This window comes from Bolinopsis microptera, chromosome 2 (genome assembly GCF_026151205.1).
Source record: "Bolinopsis microptera isolate Bmic1 chromosome 2, MBARI_Bmic_1.0, whole genome shotgun sequence".
In the NCBI taxonomy this organism is placed as follows: domain Eukaryota; kingdom Metazoa; phylum Ctenophora; class Tentaculata; order Lobata; family Bolinopsidae; genus Bolinopsis; species Bolinopsis microptera.
Window position 1 is genome coordinate 18,870,700 of NC_087073.1, and position 21,101 is coordinate 18,891,800.

The window sequence follows — 21,101 nt, forward strand, 5'->3', positions numbered from 1 at the left end:
GCATAATTTTATAAATAGAATAAATGTCGAAAACCTAAGGACAAGTAAAATGTACATACAAACTTGAGTAGTGAATAGTTACCATAAATAAATGACAAACTTCACTTTTAGCTATAAATAGATGAATAATATCTCGTACCCAATCCATAATGTGCTTCGAAAATACAAAGAAAATAAGACAAATGCAGATGTTTCGGGGCAGATCTATGTCCCATTTATGGTCATGTAATATCCCTGTAGGAACGTTATTTTCACATTGAGTCACATTGTTGTGATCATGTTTACAGTTGGAAAGGGAAACTGGTTTTTTTTTTCAGATAAAGGAAACTGTTCACCCTTTTGATGTTACTACACCATATTAATTTTCTCAGCTAATGTATCTAATTGTAGTTGTAAAAATAGTTTTTTATGGTTATAATACCAATGATCAAAAGTACAAGTCGACTGAATCAATACGATTTCTGAAATGCTTTTAAAAAAATGTGATCAATTTATAATACAGTGACGGTACTATTTTAAGGTATGGGGCATTGGGAATATAACCCAAGTGCAGACCAATAGAGCTCCAGTGTTTCATCTAAAATTTTTGGATACAATCCTAAAAATTTGATGAAACAGTGTTTTATCTTGGACCAAATTTAAGTATGTTTGTGATCCCATCAATACCTGAAATGGACATGACATGTTGAGAGGATACCCATTATCCATCTTAGTTAAAGAAATTGTGATGTACACATTTTACACCAATATTTAAAAATGCAATGGCTTACTAGTCATACTTTAAAAAGACTAACAGTCGATGGACAAGAAAACTCTTTTAATTTGCTTCTGTATAAACAAGAAAAGAAACTTTGCTAACTAGAAGTGTGATACTTAGACAAGCCAGACTAGAGTATTGGTGTCTTGGGTCCAGGAAGGGTGATCTCACTGATTGATCACAATGTGAAGGAATTCTTCAACTGGATTGATTTAGAGAAAGCTGCACCCTCTCATTAACTCAAGTGTATTTTCTTGTGACCAGTTTTGCCTTTGTCTCTGATGAAGAATTGACATCCAACATAAGAAAAAAGCAATGTGATCTTGATCATATACCTATTGAAATTCTGTTCAAGTGTGTGCCTAAATTATTTTCACTTTTGTCATACATAGGATATACCAAGCAAGTATAATAAAACAAAAGTTAATAAAACAAAAGTTAAATTTATTACCAATTATTCAATCAATACATATCATAAATTCTAATATTGGAAACACAATGCAGAATGGATGTCTTAAGGGGGCAGGGGGGGGGGGGTCTTCATGGAAATTTTCTCAAAATCGACTTTTTAGTTGTTTCTGATAGAGGGGGGGTGATATCTATCAGATGCTTTTAATCCAATAGAAAAATATTGTTCCTAGCCGAAATTATCGCCGGTAAAAGGTCAGCGCTTGTGTGTAATTGTATTGCGCGAGCGATTTTTGATCGCGTGCCCTGAAAATCGAGTCTAAAAATCTATCTTCTCCTACATTTTTTGAGCAATCACCCTCAAACTTTCAGGATATGTTCTAAGGATCATTTAGAAGGGATTGTCAAGGCAAAATTTTGAGATAGGCCTTTAAACATTTTTTATTCGATTTTAAAAATCTTGGACCTCGAAAAATCGTCAAAAAACCAGGTTTTTCTTATAGTCAGCCAATTGGCCATTGCTAAAATTGAATGTAATTTATTCAATATTTTATTTTATCTTTTTGTTATTGAGGCCATGAGTTGTGACCACTTGAAGGAACTTGTAATTGGACGATTGCAAGTTCGAGACCCAGAGTCCAAGTAGGTGCCTTGTACACTTTAAGGTCTTCTTGCAATGCCTGCGTCCGACTAAGCAGAATGATCAGGAACTTAGTGAATCTTCTAAAATTATTATTGCAATTAGGTACTAGACAATAACATAATCCCACCTTGTGGACCTATCACACTATTACAAGGTTAAGAAAAAGCTGGTTTGAATCTAATTTAGATTGTAGAAAATTTAAATTAAAACGAAAATGTCGTAAAAATTTTGGAGAATAAGTTCAATCTCATACCAAACTGGGGACTTAAAAACGATAGGGGGAATCCATGATTGAGAGCAGGTGGAGAGGGAATCTGCCAAAAGATCTCGAACATTCAGTACACAGTACATGTAGAGCACTGCACTGTATTATATATTGTACATTATTTAGGAGCAGTGCATATGTATGAGCCGTAGAGGCTAAGGCCTGATGGCGATGTGTGATTTGAATATTAAATTGCACGCTTAAGGGCCATCTCAAATTGCACTCACACCTGTGGGAGCTCATGAACATTAAACACGATCAAGTTGTAAGTAAAACAACGATTCGAAATCTTATAAAGGTTGGGTCAAATTCAACTAATTAATTTAAAATATGAAAATGATGATTATAATATAAAAATCAATTCGGCTGAACCAACACATAGCAGGAACCACCTTAACGCCGTCGAAATTGTGTGCACATGTATTAAACATCAAAGTGCACTGTAAACGAGATCGAAGTACATTTAAAGATAGCAACAACAATGACACCAAAATCTGTAAGCACGAACACCTCATAATGAAGTCGAACCAATTTTAGTGTAGCGCTCGATTTTTAAAGTGTGGTGTGCTGAGCTGGTGTATACCATATACGTACGAGAATTAGCGCGGCGCCAAAGTTTTTCATTTATTCTTTTTATATATTATTATATATCATAGCTGTGTTATCAATTTGGCTTGGATTTATATTTTTAATGATTTATTTTAGACGTACGTGTATTCTGACACAGTTGACATTAAATATGGCATTATGGGATTTAGATTACATTACAAAATGTGAATTCTGATTCATGAATGATGAAGTACCATTGTTTTCTAAAGAGTGTGAGCTTTTTCACATTACCAAATTTGTCTGCATGATACATTTTTGAAATGAATAGTGAGTTTCATGCAGTGGTACAATATTTAATGACGCGCGGCTTTTGGAGCTACAGGGAACGTGTCAAAGTGGCGTAATTTGACAAAATTCATTAATTTTCGTCGTATCATTTTGTCATATTTTTGGTTTATGGAATGGGATCCTTTTAAAAATTCGTAAGGACCTTCTAATTGTAAAATATAAACTTTCCGAAAAACTTGGTAAATAAATGTTTGATGATTAAATATGCCCAAACGTTTTTGGGAAGTTTTTTTTGTAAGTCTATCAGTAAGCTAACCAATTTTTGTTATAATTGGATCGAGGGAAAGTTATATTACCAATTACTCAATATGTAATTGTTTCAAGAATTTTTGAATTAATTTTGCTGGCCGAAATTAGCTTTAAAAACCATCCTAAAGTCGGTACGAGCGGCTCACTGTCGATGACGCATGTCCAAATTGTAGTTGTGTGTGGTGCTGTATTGACTAAAAATTATTGGTAGCAATGAATTGTGCTCTGCCAATTGCAACACTTAAAATTTGATTGTGCTCTTCCTATTGCATCACTGAATTTCTCCGGGAAAATTTTGGAATTTGGCCGCCAAATTTTTTTGGAGGCCTAAATCAAAAATCTGTTCTCAAACTAAGGTGGAAATGCGATTTCGAGTCGATTCCGAAAATTTCATGGAAAAATTTTGAAAACTGATTGAGTTGTTACAATTTTAATGAGATCAATTCCGCGAATATCGCGAACCAAGATATGGGCAATTTAGTTCATTTTTTGTGGTCTTTTCGCCTTAGTATCCACATTTAAACAGATATAAAGCTATAACTTACAGAGAATATGTAGTTTAGGCTTACCTTTCATATAAAGTAAGTTTCAGTGAAAAATATTGATATTTGACCAATTTATGGGACGAAATCTACCAAATTTGGTGCGTATGCCCAAATATGGGCATATGGTTTTTGGCTCATAACTCAGTCATTTTTTGTCCAATCTTGATGAAATTTCATATACGAGTTCAGGAGACCACTAGCTACAAGTAGAGCACCTAAAATTTGGGTTTTGGGCATGTTCAGAGTATTTGGCTAAATTGGGCCTAATTTGGACCAAATATAGGCGTGGCTGCCCCGCGGGCACCGTTTGGCGGTTGGGGTCCGGGACCCCCTCAAAAGTTCGGTCACTGGTCCTAGTTTGTTGGTCAACTGCTATCTCGAAATCAAGTTTCACAAAAATATATCCATTGGCCCCCCCCCCTTAAGATTAGTAAACCTGCACTTGCATTGTATTTATAAAAACTAGAAATTAGGCTTCACGGTAAAATGGAGAAGCAGGCTGATCTTGGAGAGAGCAGACCGTAAAGTTTACGCACCCACCAGAGCTACCTACCTACCCCAGTTGTTCTTTTTGGTTTATCAGCTTGTATTGTTATATTTATGGACCCCAAGTCACCAGTCACCACACTAAGAAGGAGTATGTAAAAAAATAATAAGTTAAGTTAATATCATCATATCAGTTTAAAACAGTAAGAGTTAAGTTGAGGATTGAATTTCCTAGTTAATTTAATGGTTTAAGGACACGTTCATTGAAGTTTGAGGATATTGGTAAATATTAGTGACCCTACTAAATGGCACGATGATGTAAAATGTGTCACACTATAAAACTATATAAACCCTCAATGGTTAGGATAATCGTTTCATCCTCTAGATAAATTTTGTCGCATAACGATATCTTTATCAGACGATAAGATATCGCTTAAATGCGGCCGGCAGTGAGTTGTAAACTTTGTCACACTATAAAAATGTGACAGAGTTTATATGGACCCCTTGTTGCCGTGTTTGACCAAATTTTCGAATTTAAAATTTATAGGATAGTTGCATATGACTATTATCTACATATTTAGCGACTTTTTTCGTTAAATGGTAGCACCATGTGAACTCCGTCACACATTTAAGAAATTTATATGAGGGATGTTTATGACATCCTGACAAGAAATGCCGAATAGTCTAGCATTATTTTGTGAGCTGAATGTGTTTGGAATTGTTCACATATTTCATTGTTATAGGCAAATACAAATACAGAAGGCAGAAATAGGTAAATTTAGTCACATAAATTTGTATGATATCTCAACATGTGTGAAATCGAGTAAATATTAGTATACCAACTTAAACACCCTATATTATGTACTATGGATCAATTAACAATATTTCAACCATACGCCGGTCACATAAATTATTATATGGCAGTGATATGTTAACATTGGCAAAATTTCAACACATGAACAGGGTAAAAATTTGTAAATTTCGTCACAAAAAAAATATTATAACTTTATTTGCTCCGTGTTAGCAAAATAACTAATTTATCGACATAGTGATGGTGATAAAGTAACATTATATACTAATTGAGGTATGATTCTTCAAAATAGGGGCAAGAAATGTAAATTTCGTCACATCAGCCATAGCATTAGTTAGATAGATTTTCTTTCATATCAACTGCCCTTATTATAGCTAGAATGGATTTATACAGGAAATATAGAAACCCATGCCCATTTTTCATCACATTGAAATTATACTGTTGGGGCAGGAAAAGTAAATTTCGTCACATTTCAGTAAATAAGTGATATCAAACTGAGCATTGTTAAACTTGGGTTCTGATTTGCTAAAAAAAACCAACCAATAATTCCTGGAAGAAAATTGAATTTTAACTGAGGTATGGTTCTTTAAAATAGGGGCAAGAAATGTAAATTTCGTCACATACGTAATTTTAAAATTTAGATAGATTTTATTTCCTACCAATAGTCCTTATTATAGTCGGAATGGATTTATACAAGAAATGTAGAAACCCATGCCAATTTTTCATCACATTGAAACTATACTGTTGGGGCAGGAAAAGTGAATTTCGTCACATTTCAGTAACTTAGTAAATAAAACTCAGCATTGTTAAACTTGAGTTCTAATTTGCTGAACAATAACCAACCAATAATTCCTGGAAGAAAATTGAATTTTAACCGAGGTATGGTTCTTCAAAATAGGGGCAAGAAATGTAAATTTCGTCACATACGTCATTATAAAATTTAGATAGATTTTCTTTCATATCAATAGTCCTTATTATAGTTAAAATGGATTTATACAGGAAATATAGAAACCCATGCCAATTTTTCATCACATTGAAATTATACTGTTGGGGCAGGAAAAGTAAATTTCGTCACATTTCAGTAACTTAGTGAAATTAAACTCAGCATTGTTAAACTTGAGTTCTATTTTGCTGAACAATAACCAACCAATAATTCCTGAATTCTAACCGAGGTATGGTTCTTCAAAATAGGGTCAAAAAATGTAAATTTCGTCACATACGAGTACGTCATTGTAAAATTTAGATACAATTTCTTTCGCGTGAACAGTCCTAATTACAGTCCGAAATGATTAATACAGAGATACAGGAAATATAAAAACCCCGGCCCATTTTATAATGTATGTAATAAGTTAATCACAGACTATTTCATTCTATAATCATTGTTTCCAAATTTAACTTATTTACGATGTCATATCATTTTGTGACGATGTTTACATCAACTGCCCTATACTTGAACCAACTGTATCCGTGTATCGTCCTTATATAGAGTTTTCCCGCAAAATGTAATCTATTTACGATGTCGTATCATTTTGTGACGATGTTTACAACAACTGCCCTATACTTGAATAAACTGTATCCGTGTATCGTCCTTATATAGATTTTCCCCGCAAAATGTAACCTATTTACGATGTCGTATCATTTTGTGACGATGTTTACATCAACTGCCCTATACTTGAATCAACTGTATCCGTGTATCGTCCTTATATAGAGTTTTCCCGCCTTCCAAACCAAAATCAGATATAAATGATTTCGGAAACTCACCCAGAATTTCAAATTCCATATAATGTGACAGAATTTACATCATTTCCCAATAACCAAGTGCATGTATTAGCTAACTTTTCAAAACAACATATTTTAGGGCTATGATTGGCAGAAAAACCCTCAAATAATGAGTTGAAAGGGTTTTGAGGACACCTCACAGTAGAAAAGAGGTCTCGTATACCGAGTGTGACAAAGTTTACGAAATATTGCCTTAAAGCCGTTCGATCCCTGCCCTTTAACCAATGTTGTATCATAATTGTTAGATTGACCTAATCTACTATATTTCAGACCAAGGAATGATAATTGGGCAGCTATGGTAAACAATGTCACAAAAATGTGACATTTTTTACATTATAGTGCCTAAAAGCAATACATTTTATTTCTGAGCAGTGCATATGGGAGTATGGGTCACGTGGCTAATGTTCAGAACTTATGAACACGCTAGATTAATAGATGCTAAAATTAAGCCACTATCGTCGAAAACGCTATTTTAGAAATTTACCAATATCCTCAAACTTCAATGAACATGTCCTTAAACGTTTGGGAATATAATAATGTTGGTATTTGAATCTGCTGCAGCAATAATATCGATATGTCATTTGTCTAGAAAATTTTCGCCACTTCAATAGATATTGGGTCAGCAATTTGGTGAGTGAGTGATGAACTGGTTTGGTCTGTGACTGAGTGAGGGGTGCGGGCAATGTGAAAGTTGTGGTAAGTTATCTTGGCGTTTCTCAAATGTGCGAGTGTGAAGTGCCATTCTATGTTAGGGTTTGCAATCGATAATATCGGCGATAAAATTATAGGCGATAATTCGTAGTAAAATCGTTATCGGTTATCGGCGATAATTTCTGACCGATAAACCGATAATTTCAGAAATTTCTTTTCAAAAATAATTTCGGAATTTTCGAGACTTTACAGCTAACTCGCAGATTCTTACCTCCCATTTTCACTAGATTGATCATAAGATATGTGTGAAACTGATCAAAACATCTGAATTTGCTATTTAAGGCCAGAGGGGGGGGGGTAAATGCTCAAAAAAAATTACAAAAATATTATTCTTTAAATAAATTCATTTTTTGATGACAAAAGTTTTGCTGCCATTCACATATTTGTAACTGCTTAACTTTTTTTGATAAATGAGGTTAACCGATTCTTACAAAATTAACTAAACAACATTGAGGTTACTAAATTGAGGTTAAGATGTTATTTCACTCCAAGATTTTTTGTTATTTCGGTCAGCAAATGTTAACTCTAAATTCTAGGTTTATAATTGTCAGTAAAAACGATATCTAAACGTTTATAAGTGAGGTTAACCTCTTAATTTAGGTATAGCTAAAATAGATTAGATGATAGAGTTGTTATTTTTATCGTAAGATTACGACATACAAATTTCTAAATAGATGTAGTGCTGATTTACTTAATTTTATCTCGAGAAAGTGTTGAAAATGAGGTTAACCATCACAATTGGTACTTTAAGAATTATTTACATACGATTCTTACTTTTGTTATGTACCACAATATCGCAGTGAGGTATCTATTTGTATTCTAATGCCTCAAATATGATCATGCGACAAAGGTGATTTGGACTGACCATGTTTAAGTAGAAGAGTTTACCCGTAAACGGCTAAAAAATGAGGTTAACCTCTCATTTGTTTAATATCGGTCCAGCTAATCACATGTTAACCTCAAAAACTTTATCGTTACACTGGGCAAATGTTTTATTACATGTATAGCAATGTATTGATTAACCAATGCCAGTGTAATATGGTCTATAGCGAGGTTAACAATCACATTTTTACTACTACTACAAGATATCATGATAGTTAACCTCATTTTCAGACAAATTTTGGTTTATGACATTGATTTTACCAACATAAAGTATCTCAATGAACATCTTCTCACCTTAAAGCAAAAATTGTATGGAGACGCTACTAAATACGGAAAATAATGCACAATTTGATATTTTGGCAGTGAAATAAAAACACTAAAACTAGTTTTACTCGAAACGGTTTTTTTCATACCAAAATCCTTAACTTGAGAAGACTGGCCACACCCAGAAGCTGAAACTTGGCACAGGTGTTCCTTGGGTTGTTGCGCAAAAACGTTATGTTTTAGAATTTTGAATTATGCCTTCATTTTTGAAATATGAGGTTAACTTTACCCCAAATTCGGCGAAAAACCGAATTTGGGGTAAAGTTAACCTCATATTTCAAGAACAAAGGCAAAAATCAAAATTCTAAAACATAACGTTTTTGGGCAACAACCCAAGGAACACCTGTGCCAAGTTTCAGCTTCTGGGTGTGGCCAGTCTTCTCAAGTTAAGGTTTTTAAACTTTTTACAGTTTAAGTTAAAGTTTTACATGTAATTACAGGTAAACCTCAATATTTGGCGCGCGATATCTCAAAAACGCAAGGTCAGATTTCGGTCCGGTTTTTTTCTTCTTGTTTGTCTCCAGCAGCTTTGATCAAATATGTGAAAACTGGAAAAACGAATTTTACCCCCCCCTCTGGCCTTAAGTACTTAACTCAGCAAGATTTGCAATGTTATCTTATCACTGTTGATTGGTGAAACAAGGTATGTACTATGTAAAAGTATTCATATTTCATGGGATAGTTGCATATTTGAATTCAACGGAATTAAAGTTTAAACGGTAAATCTGTAATAAGTATCCCGTAGTTTCGCCCCACCCTATTAAAGATAAGCTGTTCACTTCAAGCTATCAATTCAGTTACAACCGTATAAGGTAATAATTTGAACCCGACACAGTACACACCATAACAACACAATACACTCCTGCACAGTCCACACTCCACGCCCCTCCCCTGAGAAATGCCGATGATTAACTTGCCTGGGTCGCTCATTTGCTTAAATCGTTGATTGATTACGTTACACGTATCAGTTGTTATCTGTTTTCTGTTGTGTCTTGGAAAACTAGTTAATCTTGATATGTCAACCAACGAGATCTGGAAACATTTCACAAAAGAGGGGGAAAACGTGGCCTGCATGCAATGTGACAAGTCTTTTCTCAGCACAACAGCCAAAAGGTCTTACACTAGTCTTTGGTACCACTTGAGAGTTAAACACGGTATAGAAAACGCAGCTGCTAATAATGATAAATCTTCGGCATCCCCCAAAGTCAAGCGACCAAAAAATCAGTCCCTAATAGTATCTTACATCGAAAAGAAAACTCAAGCCGAAATGTATAGCCGTTTAGCGGCTGTGGAGTTCCACTTTGTGTAAGATTGTTATTGTCACTGACTGTTCACTGTAAAGTATATCGGATCTTCACTTTCAATTAATTGACTATTTTGAAATTACGCGTTTACAATTTGTGTACGATATCTCGGGAATTCATGACCCTCAATCACGGAAGTTATAAATCATGAACGTATGATTAATTAAGCCACTGAATCGATGGAAAATAAGCTGATTGTTCTGACCAAATTTTATCGCCGATAATTATCGTTATCGCCGATAATTGAAAAATTATTATCGGTTATCGGCGATAAAAAATTTTGGACCGATAATGCAAACCCTATTCTATGTTCAAATAGCATGATTTTGTTGGTTTACCAGCCTAGCTGATCTTACTGGGCCGCGCTCAGCCTGTCATTCCGCCGAATCTCTATTCTAATTCTATATGATTATTAACATAAATATAATAGCCTGAGGTCCCCAGGTAAAACTGATCAGCCGGATCAGATTTTTTTCCTGCATATTCCACTTTTACTGTCAAGTTACGTGTGTCGAGCTGTATTTTTTGCAACATTTGACTATGTCATCTAAAAGCAGACATCAACTGGTATGATGGGATTTACATATATGCCACACATATTAAACTGTGGAGTTTGCTAACGGATACCGATATTCTGATAACATTTGGATATGTTTTTTTTCTAGCAATCCCTGCCACAATGATTAAATGTTGTATTTATTTTATTATTTTTTTTATTAAGTAAATGATGTGTTATGTGTGTATATGTGATTAGTTCAGAAATATTGATAGCAATGGACCATTTCCGTTACCTGTGTATTGTGCTCTGCTAATTGCAATACGTGAATTGATTGTGCTCTGCCAATTGCATTACTTGATTTAATTGTATGTATCCTTAGCATCTAAGAGACTAGTTGTTGTGTGTAGTTTATAATACGTGTTTTTATTAACAGTCCTGTTAGTTGTAATGTCTGATGACCGTGTCCTTCAACATATTCTTAATCCTTCCGCACCTCTCTCAACAGAAGAAAGCAAAATACCAGACAGTGATCCAGTTCCACAAACAGATCAGGTTTGTAAATTAATTATGAATTATACTCCACAGTGCAGAGGACTGTTGTGGATATTTTTGGGTGTTTAATAGTCCAAGAGAGCATTACAAATTTTCTTCATCGTTTCTAGTCGAGGACAGTGAAATGGCGAGACAAGATTTGAAAACTCCTTGGACTAGTCTATGTTGCAATATTTTACTAGGATTTGGAATTCAAATTTTTATTTGATTTTGAGAACATTGTGACTACATATGTTTTGCATTCAAATTTTTGCTTTTCTTTCTAAGATGAGCGCATCTCACACTGCACTCTGTCAAAACGAGGGGACGTGACCATTTTGATATGTTCTTTAAAATTAATCTACAAATAATTATAAAGTAATCAATAATATGTTATATTATATATATATTATATCTTTGGTTCAATCCCTAGGAGAAGAATGCAGATAGACTGAGATTGGAAGCTATCAAGTTGGCTGAACAGAATAGTTTTCCTGAAGCTATGAAACTTTTTGGCGACGCGATTGCACTTGCTCCAACAATGGCATCCTTGTATAATGACAGAGCTCAGGTTATTATCAAAAACATTTTGCTTGATTATAATTCCACTTAATATCATCAAAAAAATGATTGTTGTTTAAATATAATTTTAGCTAGAGTTTAGCTGTTTTAAAAACATGCTTGATGAATCTGCCTGGAACCATGAAATCTTTTGACTAAATGCACTACAATGCATCGAATTATTCATCTTTTAACAGTTGTCACGACTTGCGGGAGAAAATGAGATGGCACTTGATGATATCAACAAAGCTATTCAATTCAGTAATAGCAAGGGAAAAACTGCAGTCCAGGTTATTTTTTACTATAATAGCCTGGGCTAGCCCATACCACTCATTATCAAATTATCATTTTATGATAATTTCTTTGTTTCTCAAAACTTTGATCATAATAATTTCACATATAATTGGGATCTTCACAATAAATGTTATGCCTATTTTCAAAACCTCTGGTTTGTACCCCAGGCATACACACAAAGAGCTATGCTACATATGCTGAACAAAGATGAAGAGAGTGCCAGACTCGATTTTGAGAGAGCCAGTTTTCTTGGTGGAAAATTTGCTGCAAGTCAGGCCGCGAAACTTAATCCCTATGCAAAATTGTGCAATCAGATGCTCAGTAAAGCCATGGATCAGTTACAATGATGTAATTATTTGAGTAATTCAACTGAACCCACTGCTTTTTGCATCATATCATATTAGTCCATCATAACTTAAAACCATTACCAGAAAGTTCATTGGCCAATATCTTAGGTTTACTTATTTTTCAAGATAAAGCAATATTCAAAAAATCCTAGGTGTTTTTGTTTTTAAGTATTTTTGAATGTTTTACAAATTTGGACTTGAGACTGTGTTTGTGATGTTTTACTATGTAAATTGTATTTCGTAAATTATTTTAGCTTCAAAAAACTGAGCAGTAAACAATATTTATACAGATGTTAACATTTATGTAATCAATGTGTTTGCTTGATTTTCATAGTACTTCTAAGCAACTGGTAAGAAGGTCAACAGTTTAACGAGTGGTAAGAGTTTAACAACTTTTTTAATTGCATAGTTAAACACTTAATAATTTAAAATTGTCTCCATCAAATTTCCAATTTTAGTTTGCTATTGGAAAATTAATTAAATTCGTCATAGGCATGTCGAAGAAACTACATTTGTTGTCTGTTGCAAGTATTTGCATTGAAGACTTTGAGAAAGCAAAGAAGGGAAATGATTACATGGGCGATGTATTTGTGATCTTCAAAGTTGTTACCAAGTAAGATTCTAATATAAACTTAACATTGCATGCATCATAATGATCAAGTCTCGTTGAGAACTGAATGTGTTCTTAATATCTGTTGCTGAGTATCTGCTGGGAGTGGGTTACCGTCCTCTTCCTTTTTCCCGGAAATATGTCTAAGCTATTCAACATTTTCCATTTTTCTTAAATTTTGGCAGGTTTAACATTATTCCAATAGTTTATAATAACTCTCTAGATAAATAAAATATCTGCACCTCATTATCTATGATTTCTCTGATTAAGTTTAATAACAGTGTTCAAGACTTCGACAATGCTCTACGATATGGGCTGAGAACCTCTGGAGTGTGGCACAGATACTCAGAGTTTGATCTATTGTATCAGTACCTTCTCCATACCTACCCCTCCCACATCATACCTCCTCTTCCTGAGAAAAAGGTTTCCATTTATCTAAGTTATCTTAATAATAATATAATAATAATATACGATTTTACGTTTTCGTGTTTTATTGTTTTGGTATAAGATATTGCTCAATTTGTATTTCAATTCATGATAATTCTACATTTTATGGGTAAAGTTAAATGCTAAACTTTGATAACCAGATTCAACCCAACCTTTCAGTTGTCAACCAGCTTGTGGACGAAGATGACGGTAGATAAGTTTGATGGAGAATATCTGGAACATCGTAAAATAGGTCTCGAGAAGTTCTTACACAGAGTAGCATCCCATCCAACACTTCATGATGATAACATCTTTAAAGCTTTCCTCATGAAGGGCGAAGAATGGAAAGAGGTTTGAAATTTAAGAATTTGGAAAACACATATTTTTCCCAAGATACAGTTTTATTTATTTTCATAGATTTACATTGATTGTGATAGTAGGTTGTAGACATTGATCACACCTTTTTGTCCCGATTAGGTTGCAGACTCTACGGATTTCAGAGCAAAGAACGAAGGCTTCCTTAAAGGAATGGCAGCAAGTTACCAGCTGAAGCACTGTGACCCGAGGTTCTCCGAGCTGAGAACGTATGCGGAGGAGCTTGAGAGTCGAATAAATGCGGTACTGAAGGTGACCCAGAACATAGCTGCAAAACAACGGCTTGCATATAATTCTTACAAGGATTTAGCCAAAACGTTTAGGTCAGCTAATTGCCCTTTTAAAATTTTAAACGGTTGCTTTTAAATGATATCTGCTATATATAATAATCATCTAAGTCGTAGTTTGTGCTAGCACCAAAATTAATTCATTGCGTCAAATTCAAAAGTTGGTTTTTCTCATTTTAATTTCGTACATTCATAATTATGTATTTCATTTAATCTTCAGTGACTGGAGTGCCATAGAGAAGTCGCTTAATATTCCCCTTCAGAAGATAGGGCACCACTTGGACAAGTAAGGATTCAAGCTACTCAGTTCCATTTTTCGATTTTTATTATTAAGGAAATTGGAGAATGAGGAATTTAATCTTGTTAATTCATCTTCCGTGACCTGAATTTATTCACAATTTTGATAATAATTTCTTAATCTTATCACAAATTCCCCACTAGTTTGGAGGGAGCTGGGAACGTGTTGCTTTTAGAAGAAGACGTAAAGTTTTGTGAGAACATGAGAGAATATGCCAACTACGCATACAGTCTGAAGGACTTCATAAGAAAGTACGAGCTACTCCAGTATAAGATCGAGGTGCTGGAAAGTACGATCGAAGCTAAGAAAGCTGGTCTGTTTATGTTGGGAAAACCGGAGGTGGGAATAATTAAATAACCTATATAAATTATAAGCGTTATTTGTTTGATTTTGGTAGTCATGTTGATAACTTGATTGCCGATTAAAATCTTTCAGCAGTTTAGAAAATCATGTTAAAAAAGAAAATTATTATACACCTTATGTCTTAAATGAATCATAACGTTGAATAAATATCCAATATTTATCGTGGAGTAGTATTATATATATTTAATTATCTTATGTTTGGCTCTAAAAGTTTATCTATAACAACACATATTACAACCAGGCAGGAGAAGACGTAGTAGCAGTAGAACCAGGCAAGAGTAACCTGACCAACATGTTCAAAGCTACACCACAACAGAAAGAAGCACGACGGAGTAAGCTGCACCAGGAGCTGTCTGATGCAGAGGAAGCGTTGGGTCCTGCTCAGTATGACCTGGAGCAGTTTGTTAGCGAGGCCGAACTGGAGGTATAGTCTAGTATATTATAGTAGTACATTTCATTGTTGATTTAGTTATTGTTTTTAAGAGGTTGGAGATTTCGGACCTTTAAAATTATAGATATTTGTTGACATTCCGCAGTGAGTTTTTCTAATTGGGCGGTAGTATTAGTAATCTGACATTTACTTTCTTTAAAGAGATCTGGAACGTTAAAACGTTAAAACGTTAAATACCTATATTTCACAACCTGTTTGATCTGTTATATCACAACCCAACTTACCGTTGTTACCCAGATTAAAAGATGGAAGAAAGACAAGTTCTCAAGTCTGAAAGATGCCCTGAGAATGTACGCTAAACTACAACTGCAACACAGCCAGCAAGGAGCCCAATGCTGGGAGGCAGTCAGTGCTGCTGTTAAACCGGCCGCTGTATGATCGTGAAAACTTTTTCTTGAACTGCAACTGAACTTTTGAACTGAATGTAAATAATCATCTAAAGATTTTCAAATTTATCTCAAATTGGTATCCCTGGAGGGGGATTTGTTTAAAACATAAAAGTTATACGAAAAGTTTGTTGGTAGTTTGTGCTTATGTTCACTGAGTGCAGTTTTTACCTTTCAGTGATTAAGAAAAATTAAACCCTAAGATTTTTGGTCGTGATTTATTGATGTATTAGTGTATAAATAAGTTTTTTTTGTTGGTTTTCAGTGAAAATTGATTTTTGGTGTGCTTTTTGACGCCAATTGATATAATATAAAGTAATTGCACGTCTTTTGACTTTGACCTGAATTTTATCAGATTATCCATGGTTTCTAATTTTTGATACGTAACTTTGAAATGACGGTAGCTGGACTGCTCTTTCTCGCTTTTAATATTTTTGATGTTTATGTACCAATTTGAATGTTTCTGTTTTATTAATTATCGTCAATTTAGTTTAACAAAAATACCATGACGTGTTTGACTCACATTATTAAGATTAAAATCTATATCATAATCTGGTATTTCTCAAATTCGCTAAACGTATCGTATCTACTGAAATTTATGTTATAATACAAATTTCTTTTCACATCAAATTATACGTAAGTTCGCTGTACATCTAACCGGATGCTCTCAGGATGCCAGCAAAGCCTTGTAGATGCGACTCAAAACCTTGCGCCAGCGGGTGTCCTTGCTTTAAAGCTAAAGTCCTCTGCACGGAGAACTGTCACGGTAATGCTTCCTGGGCCAATGTTCCCTGTCTCAACACTACTACTGGCCTAAAAGTCAAGACAATGAAACCTGTTGAGGTTCGTAAAGCACTTTGTGACGCAGGCCTGTCTCCGATAGGAGACAAGGCCGAACTTCAAAAGAGACTTGCTGTTCACTTCACTTCACTGTCTGGTGGGAAGGAAGATGGAGGTGATGGTGCTGGAGGTGGTGCTGGAGGTGGTGCTGGTAGTGGTGGTGGTGAAGGTGTTCATAACTCAGGGAGTAGTGTGGTTGATTTGATGGAGGCTATCAATGCTAATGAGGGAGATTTCGCTTTTATTCTTTCCCTGAGCGGGAAAATAGTAAAAGCTACCTCTAGTAAAGCAGAACTGAGAAAATCTTATTTCATACTCAGTTCCAAAGTACATCCTGATAAAAATGCTAATTCAGCCGTGTCAAAGAAATCATTCCAAGCTGTTCTGGAATCCTTTGAACGTCTTGCAAATCCTGAGAAGTTTGAAGAAACTGAGGAGGAGGAGGAAGATGATGGGAAGCCTGCTAAAAAGAGAAAGAAGACAGAACGATATACTCGTGGAAACGGAGGTTGCTTTCCTACTAAAATGCGATGTCCTAGATGTAAAGACTATTGGAATACCAAGAATCTGGGGTTAGAGGATGCAGCCTACAATTTCATCATGCAAGGAGTTAAACAATATCTTTGTGGAGGTTGCTTCCTCAGGTTTGGCTGCATGACTGCCGTCCATCTCTGTCCCTACTGTAAGAAAACATTTGAGTACGACCCAGAAGATTACCACCGGAAGATTACTTGTGGGAACAAAAGGTGCGACAAAACGTTTGGGTTTTACATGTTTAAGGTTTCGGAGAGGCGAGAGAAGGAGATAAGAATAGAAGCAAAGGCGGAGAATGAGAAGCTAGCCAAGACACGTGCTCAGCAGAGACGACGTGGAGCTCGGGCTGACAAAAGAGTTGGTACCCAGACCAATGAAGAGAGAGTCCAGGAACAACTGTTCGTCCTCAGGCTGCTTGACAACTGTCCTAAATGTGGTTGGCTTCTGGAGAAGGGCATGCACAAAGACGATGCTAGGGAACATCTTACGAATTGCAATGATCAAAAACAGATAAAAGCTTACCAGAAAGATATTGCTGACAGAAAGTCAAAGGAAAACATCAAGAAAACAGCACAAGAGAGTCAGGAAGAAATACTGGCTTTCAAAACTTGGGAATTTAACGGCAGACAAGTTGGCCAACTGTGGATGCTGAGTGAAAATATCCTGAAAAAAGAGTGTAAAAAGTATAATCTGGAGACAGACGAACCCAAACATGTTCTTATTTCTAAATTAGGCAGGGTTATCCGAGACAGGGAGCGAAAAATGATTACAATGGGTGGAGAAGACCACAAAACAACTCATGACATAACTCCCATACACAAAGTGGACGCTGAAGATTTACCAGCTGATATGGAGAGCATGGTAACGGAGGAGCTGCAATGTGTGGCTGCTAGTTATGGGTTAGACTTTGATCACTCAAGTGATGTTAAGGTGGATTTGTTGAAGAAGTTAGAGACAGCCCGGTTGAAGGGAACAGGTTTGCTTATGATTTTGGACGATCAGTCAGATAAGAGAAAAGGGAGGAAGAGGAAAAACAGTGATGAAGACCTTGACTATGATGTAACAGCTGAGGGTAAAGATTCAGATTGATGTTAATTGTTAGATCTATGACGGTACAGCTATAAAATATTAAAACGTATCATATAGTTTCGATAGAAGAAGAATGAACATTGAATCTGTTGTTCACCTTATCGTTACATAAGTTGCTATAAATGGGTGATTGGGAAACCGAATCGTTCTTATATTTTTTACTCAAGTGGTATTTTGAATGTATTGTTCACTGTGTATCTAGCTGAACATGATATAACAGTTGCTCAGTGTTTGATGTGCAACAAGCTCATTCGTGTTTTAAATTATTGTCAAGCCGGGCGCCGGCAGTTACATATTAATGTATTATACCATCTTATATTTTAAACTATTTATATAAAGATAGGCATTGAATTTCATAAACCTTCTTTTATTTTATTCACAATCTAAAATATTGTATTCGACATTATTGATATGTTAAGTTGAATATATTGTGTCTTAACTTTTTTCTGAAATTGCGTTTTTGAACTTTAAAATGTATATTGTATGTAACGAATGCGGAAACAATCATCCACTCAATGACTTAAAACTCTTTACTAGTAATCTTATCTTCAGTTTTATTGTTAATTGGGTTGCAAATGATTCGCAGTCACTGATTCTTCATTTTTGAATCACTAATATATTTCCATCATCAGGTGCTGTAAGATGGTGGAGAGGTATTAAAACTGATGACTAAAATGAATGATCATACGACTCAAATAATCAAACAAGAGGTAATAACAGAACAATATTGTGATGAACTGAAGTCTATAATGACTGAATCTAATCATTCAATTCAAACATTCACACAAGAGGTCATACCCGAACAGTTTTGTGATGAACTGAAGACGATTGATAAATCTGATACTTCGGTTCATATGATAAAACAGGAAATAAAAACAGAACAAAATGAGTTGACATTAACGGAGAAGTATGGGGGATTTGTTTGCCCGGAGTGTAGCGAACATTTCTACAGTGATAAATCCTTTGTTGAACACGTCAGAGAACGACATACAATTTATCCGCTATGCGAAGTTTATGATAACAATGAGATTGGATTAAAAACAGATCCAGGAAATCCCATGGAAAATTGTAAAGAGAATATTTGTCCAATTTGTTGGGAACGTTTCTTGGACGATAATAACTTTGATCAGCATATCAGAGAACATTATAACATGAAGTGTGCCAGACAAAATAGTTCTCAGTTAACTTCGAATATCAACATGATTTACTCACCAGACCAGAACGAAAATTCCAGGACTAGGCAAATGGAGAATATAAATGGCCATTCTTTCCTAAACAAGGAAATTCCATCACTTGGAGCATTTACAAACCTCACTGAATCACCACCTCCGGATGGTAAAAAACATCAGGCAGAAAATGATGATGATCACAGTACTGATAGTGATTATATACCAGAGCCTGATAGTGATTATATACCAGATAGTGATAGTGATTATATACCAGATGCAGAGCCTGATAGTGATTATATAGCAGATAGTGATAGTGATTATATACCAGAGCCTCAAATGATTAACTCGTATAGGAGTAGACCATTCAGATGTGAGTTTTGTTCTTCTGCTTTTACTCAAAAGGGAAATCAACTAAGGCACCAACGAATTCACACAGGTGAAAAGGTGGAAAAGCCCTACAAATGTAAAATTTGCTCTTTTGCTGCCATTGATAAATCAAACCTAACATTGCATCAACGTATCCATACAGGAGAGAAGCCATTTAAATGCGAATTTTGTTCTTCCGCTTTTTCTCGAAAACATCACCTCCAACTACACCAACGTCGTAATAATACTGGAGAGCGCAAGCGGCCCTTTAAGTGTGAAGTCCGTTCTGTCCAAAGATCAGAACTGGAGCAGCACAAACGTATTCATACAGGAGAGAAGCCATTCAAATGCGAATTTTGTTCTTCCGCTTTTGCTTGGAAATCGCATCTCCAAAGACATCTTGTTAAACACACTGTGAAAGTGAAACATACTGTTGATAAGCCCCATAAGTGTGACAGTTGTCCCGCTGCTTTTTCAACCAAGGGAAGTCTAACAAGGCACAATAAAAGCGTTCACATTGGTGTAAAACCGTTTAAGTGTGAATTGTGTCCTGCTGCTTTTTCACAAAGAGGGAATCTTATGAATCACCAACGAACTCACACTGGTGAAAAGCCTTTTAAGTGTAAAGTGTGCACTGCTGCTTTCATCCAAATATCAGGTCTAAACAATCACCAACGTAAACATACTGAAGACAGGCGTTTTAAGTGTGATATTTGCCCCTCTGCTTTTTCTCAAACCTCATTCCTAATCACACACAAACAAGATCATCACTCCGGCAATACATCACTCCGGCAACACACAAAGCCTTTCAAGTGTGAAATTGAACATGATCTGCTTTTGCTGAAAGGTCAAGTCCAATCAAACATAGACTAGGACACACTGGTTAAGAGCCTTTCAAGTTTGAAAGTTGCTTTTCTACTTTTGATGGAAAGTCAAAACTGATCAGCCACGAACGAGTTCACACCTCACATCAAGAAAAAATAGGAAAAGATTGCTGTATTCCTCACTTTAAAGAGAAGCTAGTTGGTAAACGAAGCCCCACTCTCTGAATTATATAATGTCCACTACACTGTACTTATTGGCGCACATCAGCTGTTTTTGAGATAATACTCATCAAAAATGGGAACAACAATTAATATAACGTTTTAAAACTTTGAGATATCGATCTTAACTGTGCAGCTTCATCTTATTCAGTGTCACAGTAATAGTATCGTATACTCAAATTTGATATCTAAATTCTAAATAGTAAAATATCTTAATATTTTCCATGTCCATGTAGAGAGATTTGGCGATGTGTTTATATATATTGTCAAACTTATATTATAAGTAGCTGTGGCAGCTTGTTAAGTATAGATATTATATAAGTCTCGCTATTTATTAGCACTCTTTTGGGTGAGCTCGTGACGGCGTGTAGTTATTAACAAGTTAAAATTATTTGTGCCAGTATGCATAAGTACCTAATTATGCAATATTTCAATATTTTATTAAGTTCCATTAATATAATATCTTGTTATAAATGTAATTTAATTCAAAAATCGACTTAAGGTTGTCGGATTTTGGTCTTAGCATTTCATTTCATATGTGATATGATATGCCTTATATTGAGATTTGAGT

At 35.1% G+C, this 21,101-nt stretch overlaps 4 protein-coding genes across 6 annotated transcripts in view; all 4 read left to right on the forward strand.

Annotated features, from left to right (window-relative positions):
* Nucleotides 1-21,101, forward strand: part of LOC134811838 (hsp90 co-chaperone Cdc37-like) — a 77,195-nt gene that overhangs the window by 20,115 nt on the left and 35,979 nt on the right. The gene's annotated exons all lie outside the window — the stretch shown is intronic.
* LOC134811298 (tetratricopeptide repeat protein 36-like) lies at nucleotides 10,998-12,580 on the forward strand. The gene is made up of 4 exons (XM_063818074.1): nucleotides 10,998-11,112; nucleotides 11,525-11,662; nucleotides 11,850-11,942; nucleotides 12,114-12,580. Exons 1-4 carry the CDS (start codon nucleotides 11,008-11,010, stop codon nucleotides 12,291-12,293), a joined length of 516 nt encoding a protein of 171 aa, XP_063674144.1. The 5' UTR covers nucleotides 10,998-11,007; the 3' UTR covers nucleotides 12,294-12,580.
* LOC134826268 (sorting nexin-4-like) lies at nucleotides 12,788-15,994 on the forward strand. Its single transcript, XM_063838583.1, has 8 exons — nucleotides 12,788-12,906; nucleotides 13,185-13,326; nucleotides 13,510-13,680; nucleotides 13,807-14,027; nucleotides 14,212-14,277; nucleotides 14,433-14,628; nucleotides 14,894-15,076; nucleotides 15,341-15,994. The coding sequence occupies exons 1-8, from the start codon at nucleotides 12,788-12,790 to the stop codon at nucleotides 15,479-15,481; spliced, it is 1,239 nt and encodes a 412-aa protein (XP_063694653.1). The 3' UTR covers nucleotides 15,482-15,994.
* Nucleotides 18,618-20,360, forward strand: LOC134812020 (zinc finger protein 260-like). Its single transcript, XM_063819195.1, has one exon. The coding sequence runs from the start codon at nucleotides 18,618-18,620 to the stop codon at nucleotides 20,358-20,360; it is 1,743 nt and encodes a 580-aa protein (XP_063675265.1).

Coding starts and splice junctions, on each gene's coding strand:
- LOC134811298 (XM_063818074.1), top strand. CDS start 11,008: ATGTCTGATGACCGTGTCCTTCAACATATTCTTAATCCTTCCGCACCT. Junction 11,663..11,849: donor TGTATAATGACAGAGCTCAG/GTTATTATCAAA, acceptor ATCTTTTAACAG/TTGTCACGACTTGCGGGAGA. Junction 11,943..12,113: donor AGGGAAAAACTGCAGTCCAG/GTTATTTTTTAC, acceptor TTTGTACCCCAG/GCATACACACAAAGAGCTAT.
- LOC134826268 (XM_063838583.1), top strand. CDS start 12,788: ATGTCGAAGAAACTACATTTGTTGTCTGTTGCAAGTATTTGCATTGAA. Junction 14,629..14,893: donor TTATGTTGGGAAAACCGGAG/GTGGGAATAATT, acceptor TATTACAACCAG/GCAGGAGAAGACGTAGTAGC. Junction 15,077..15,340: donor TTAGCGAGGCCGAACTGGAG/GTATAGTCTAGT, acceptor GTTGTTACCCAG/ATTAAAAGATGGAAGAAAGA.
- LOC134812020 (XM_063819195.1), top strand. CDS start 18,618: ATGACTAAAATGAATGATCATACGACTCAAATAATCAAACAAGAGGTA.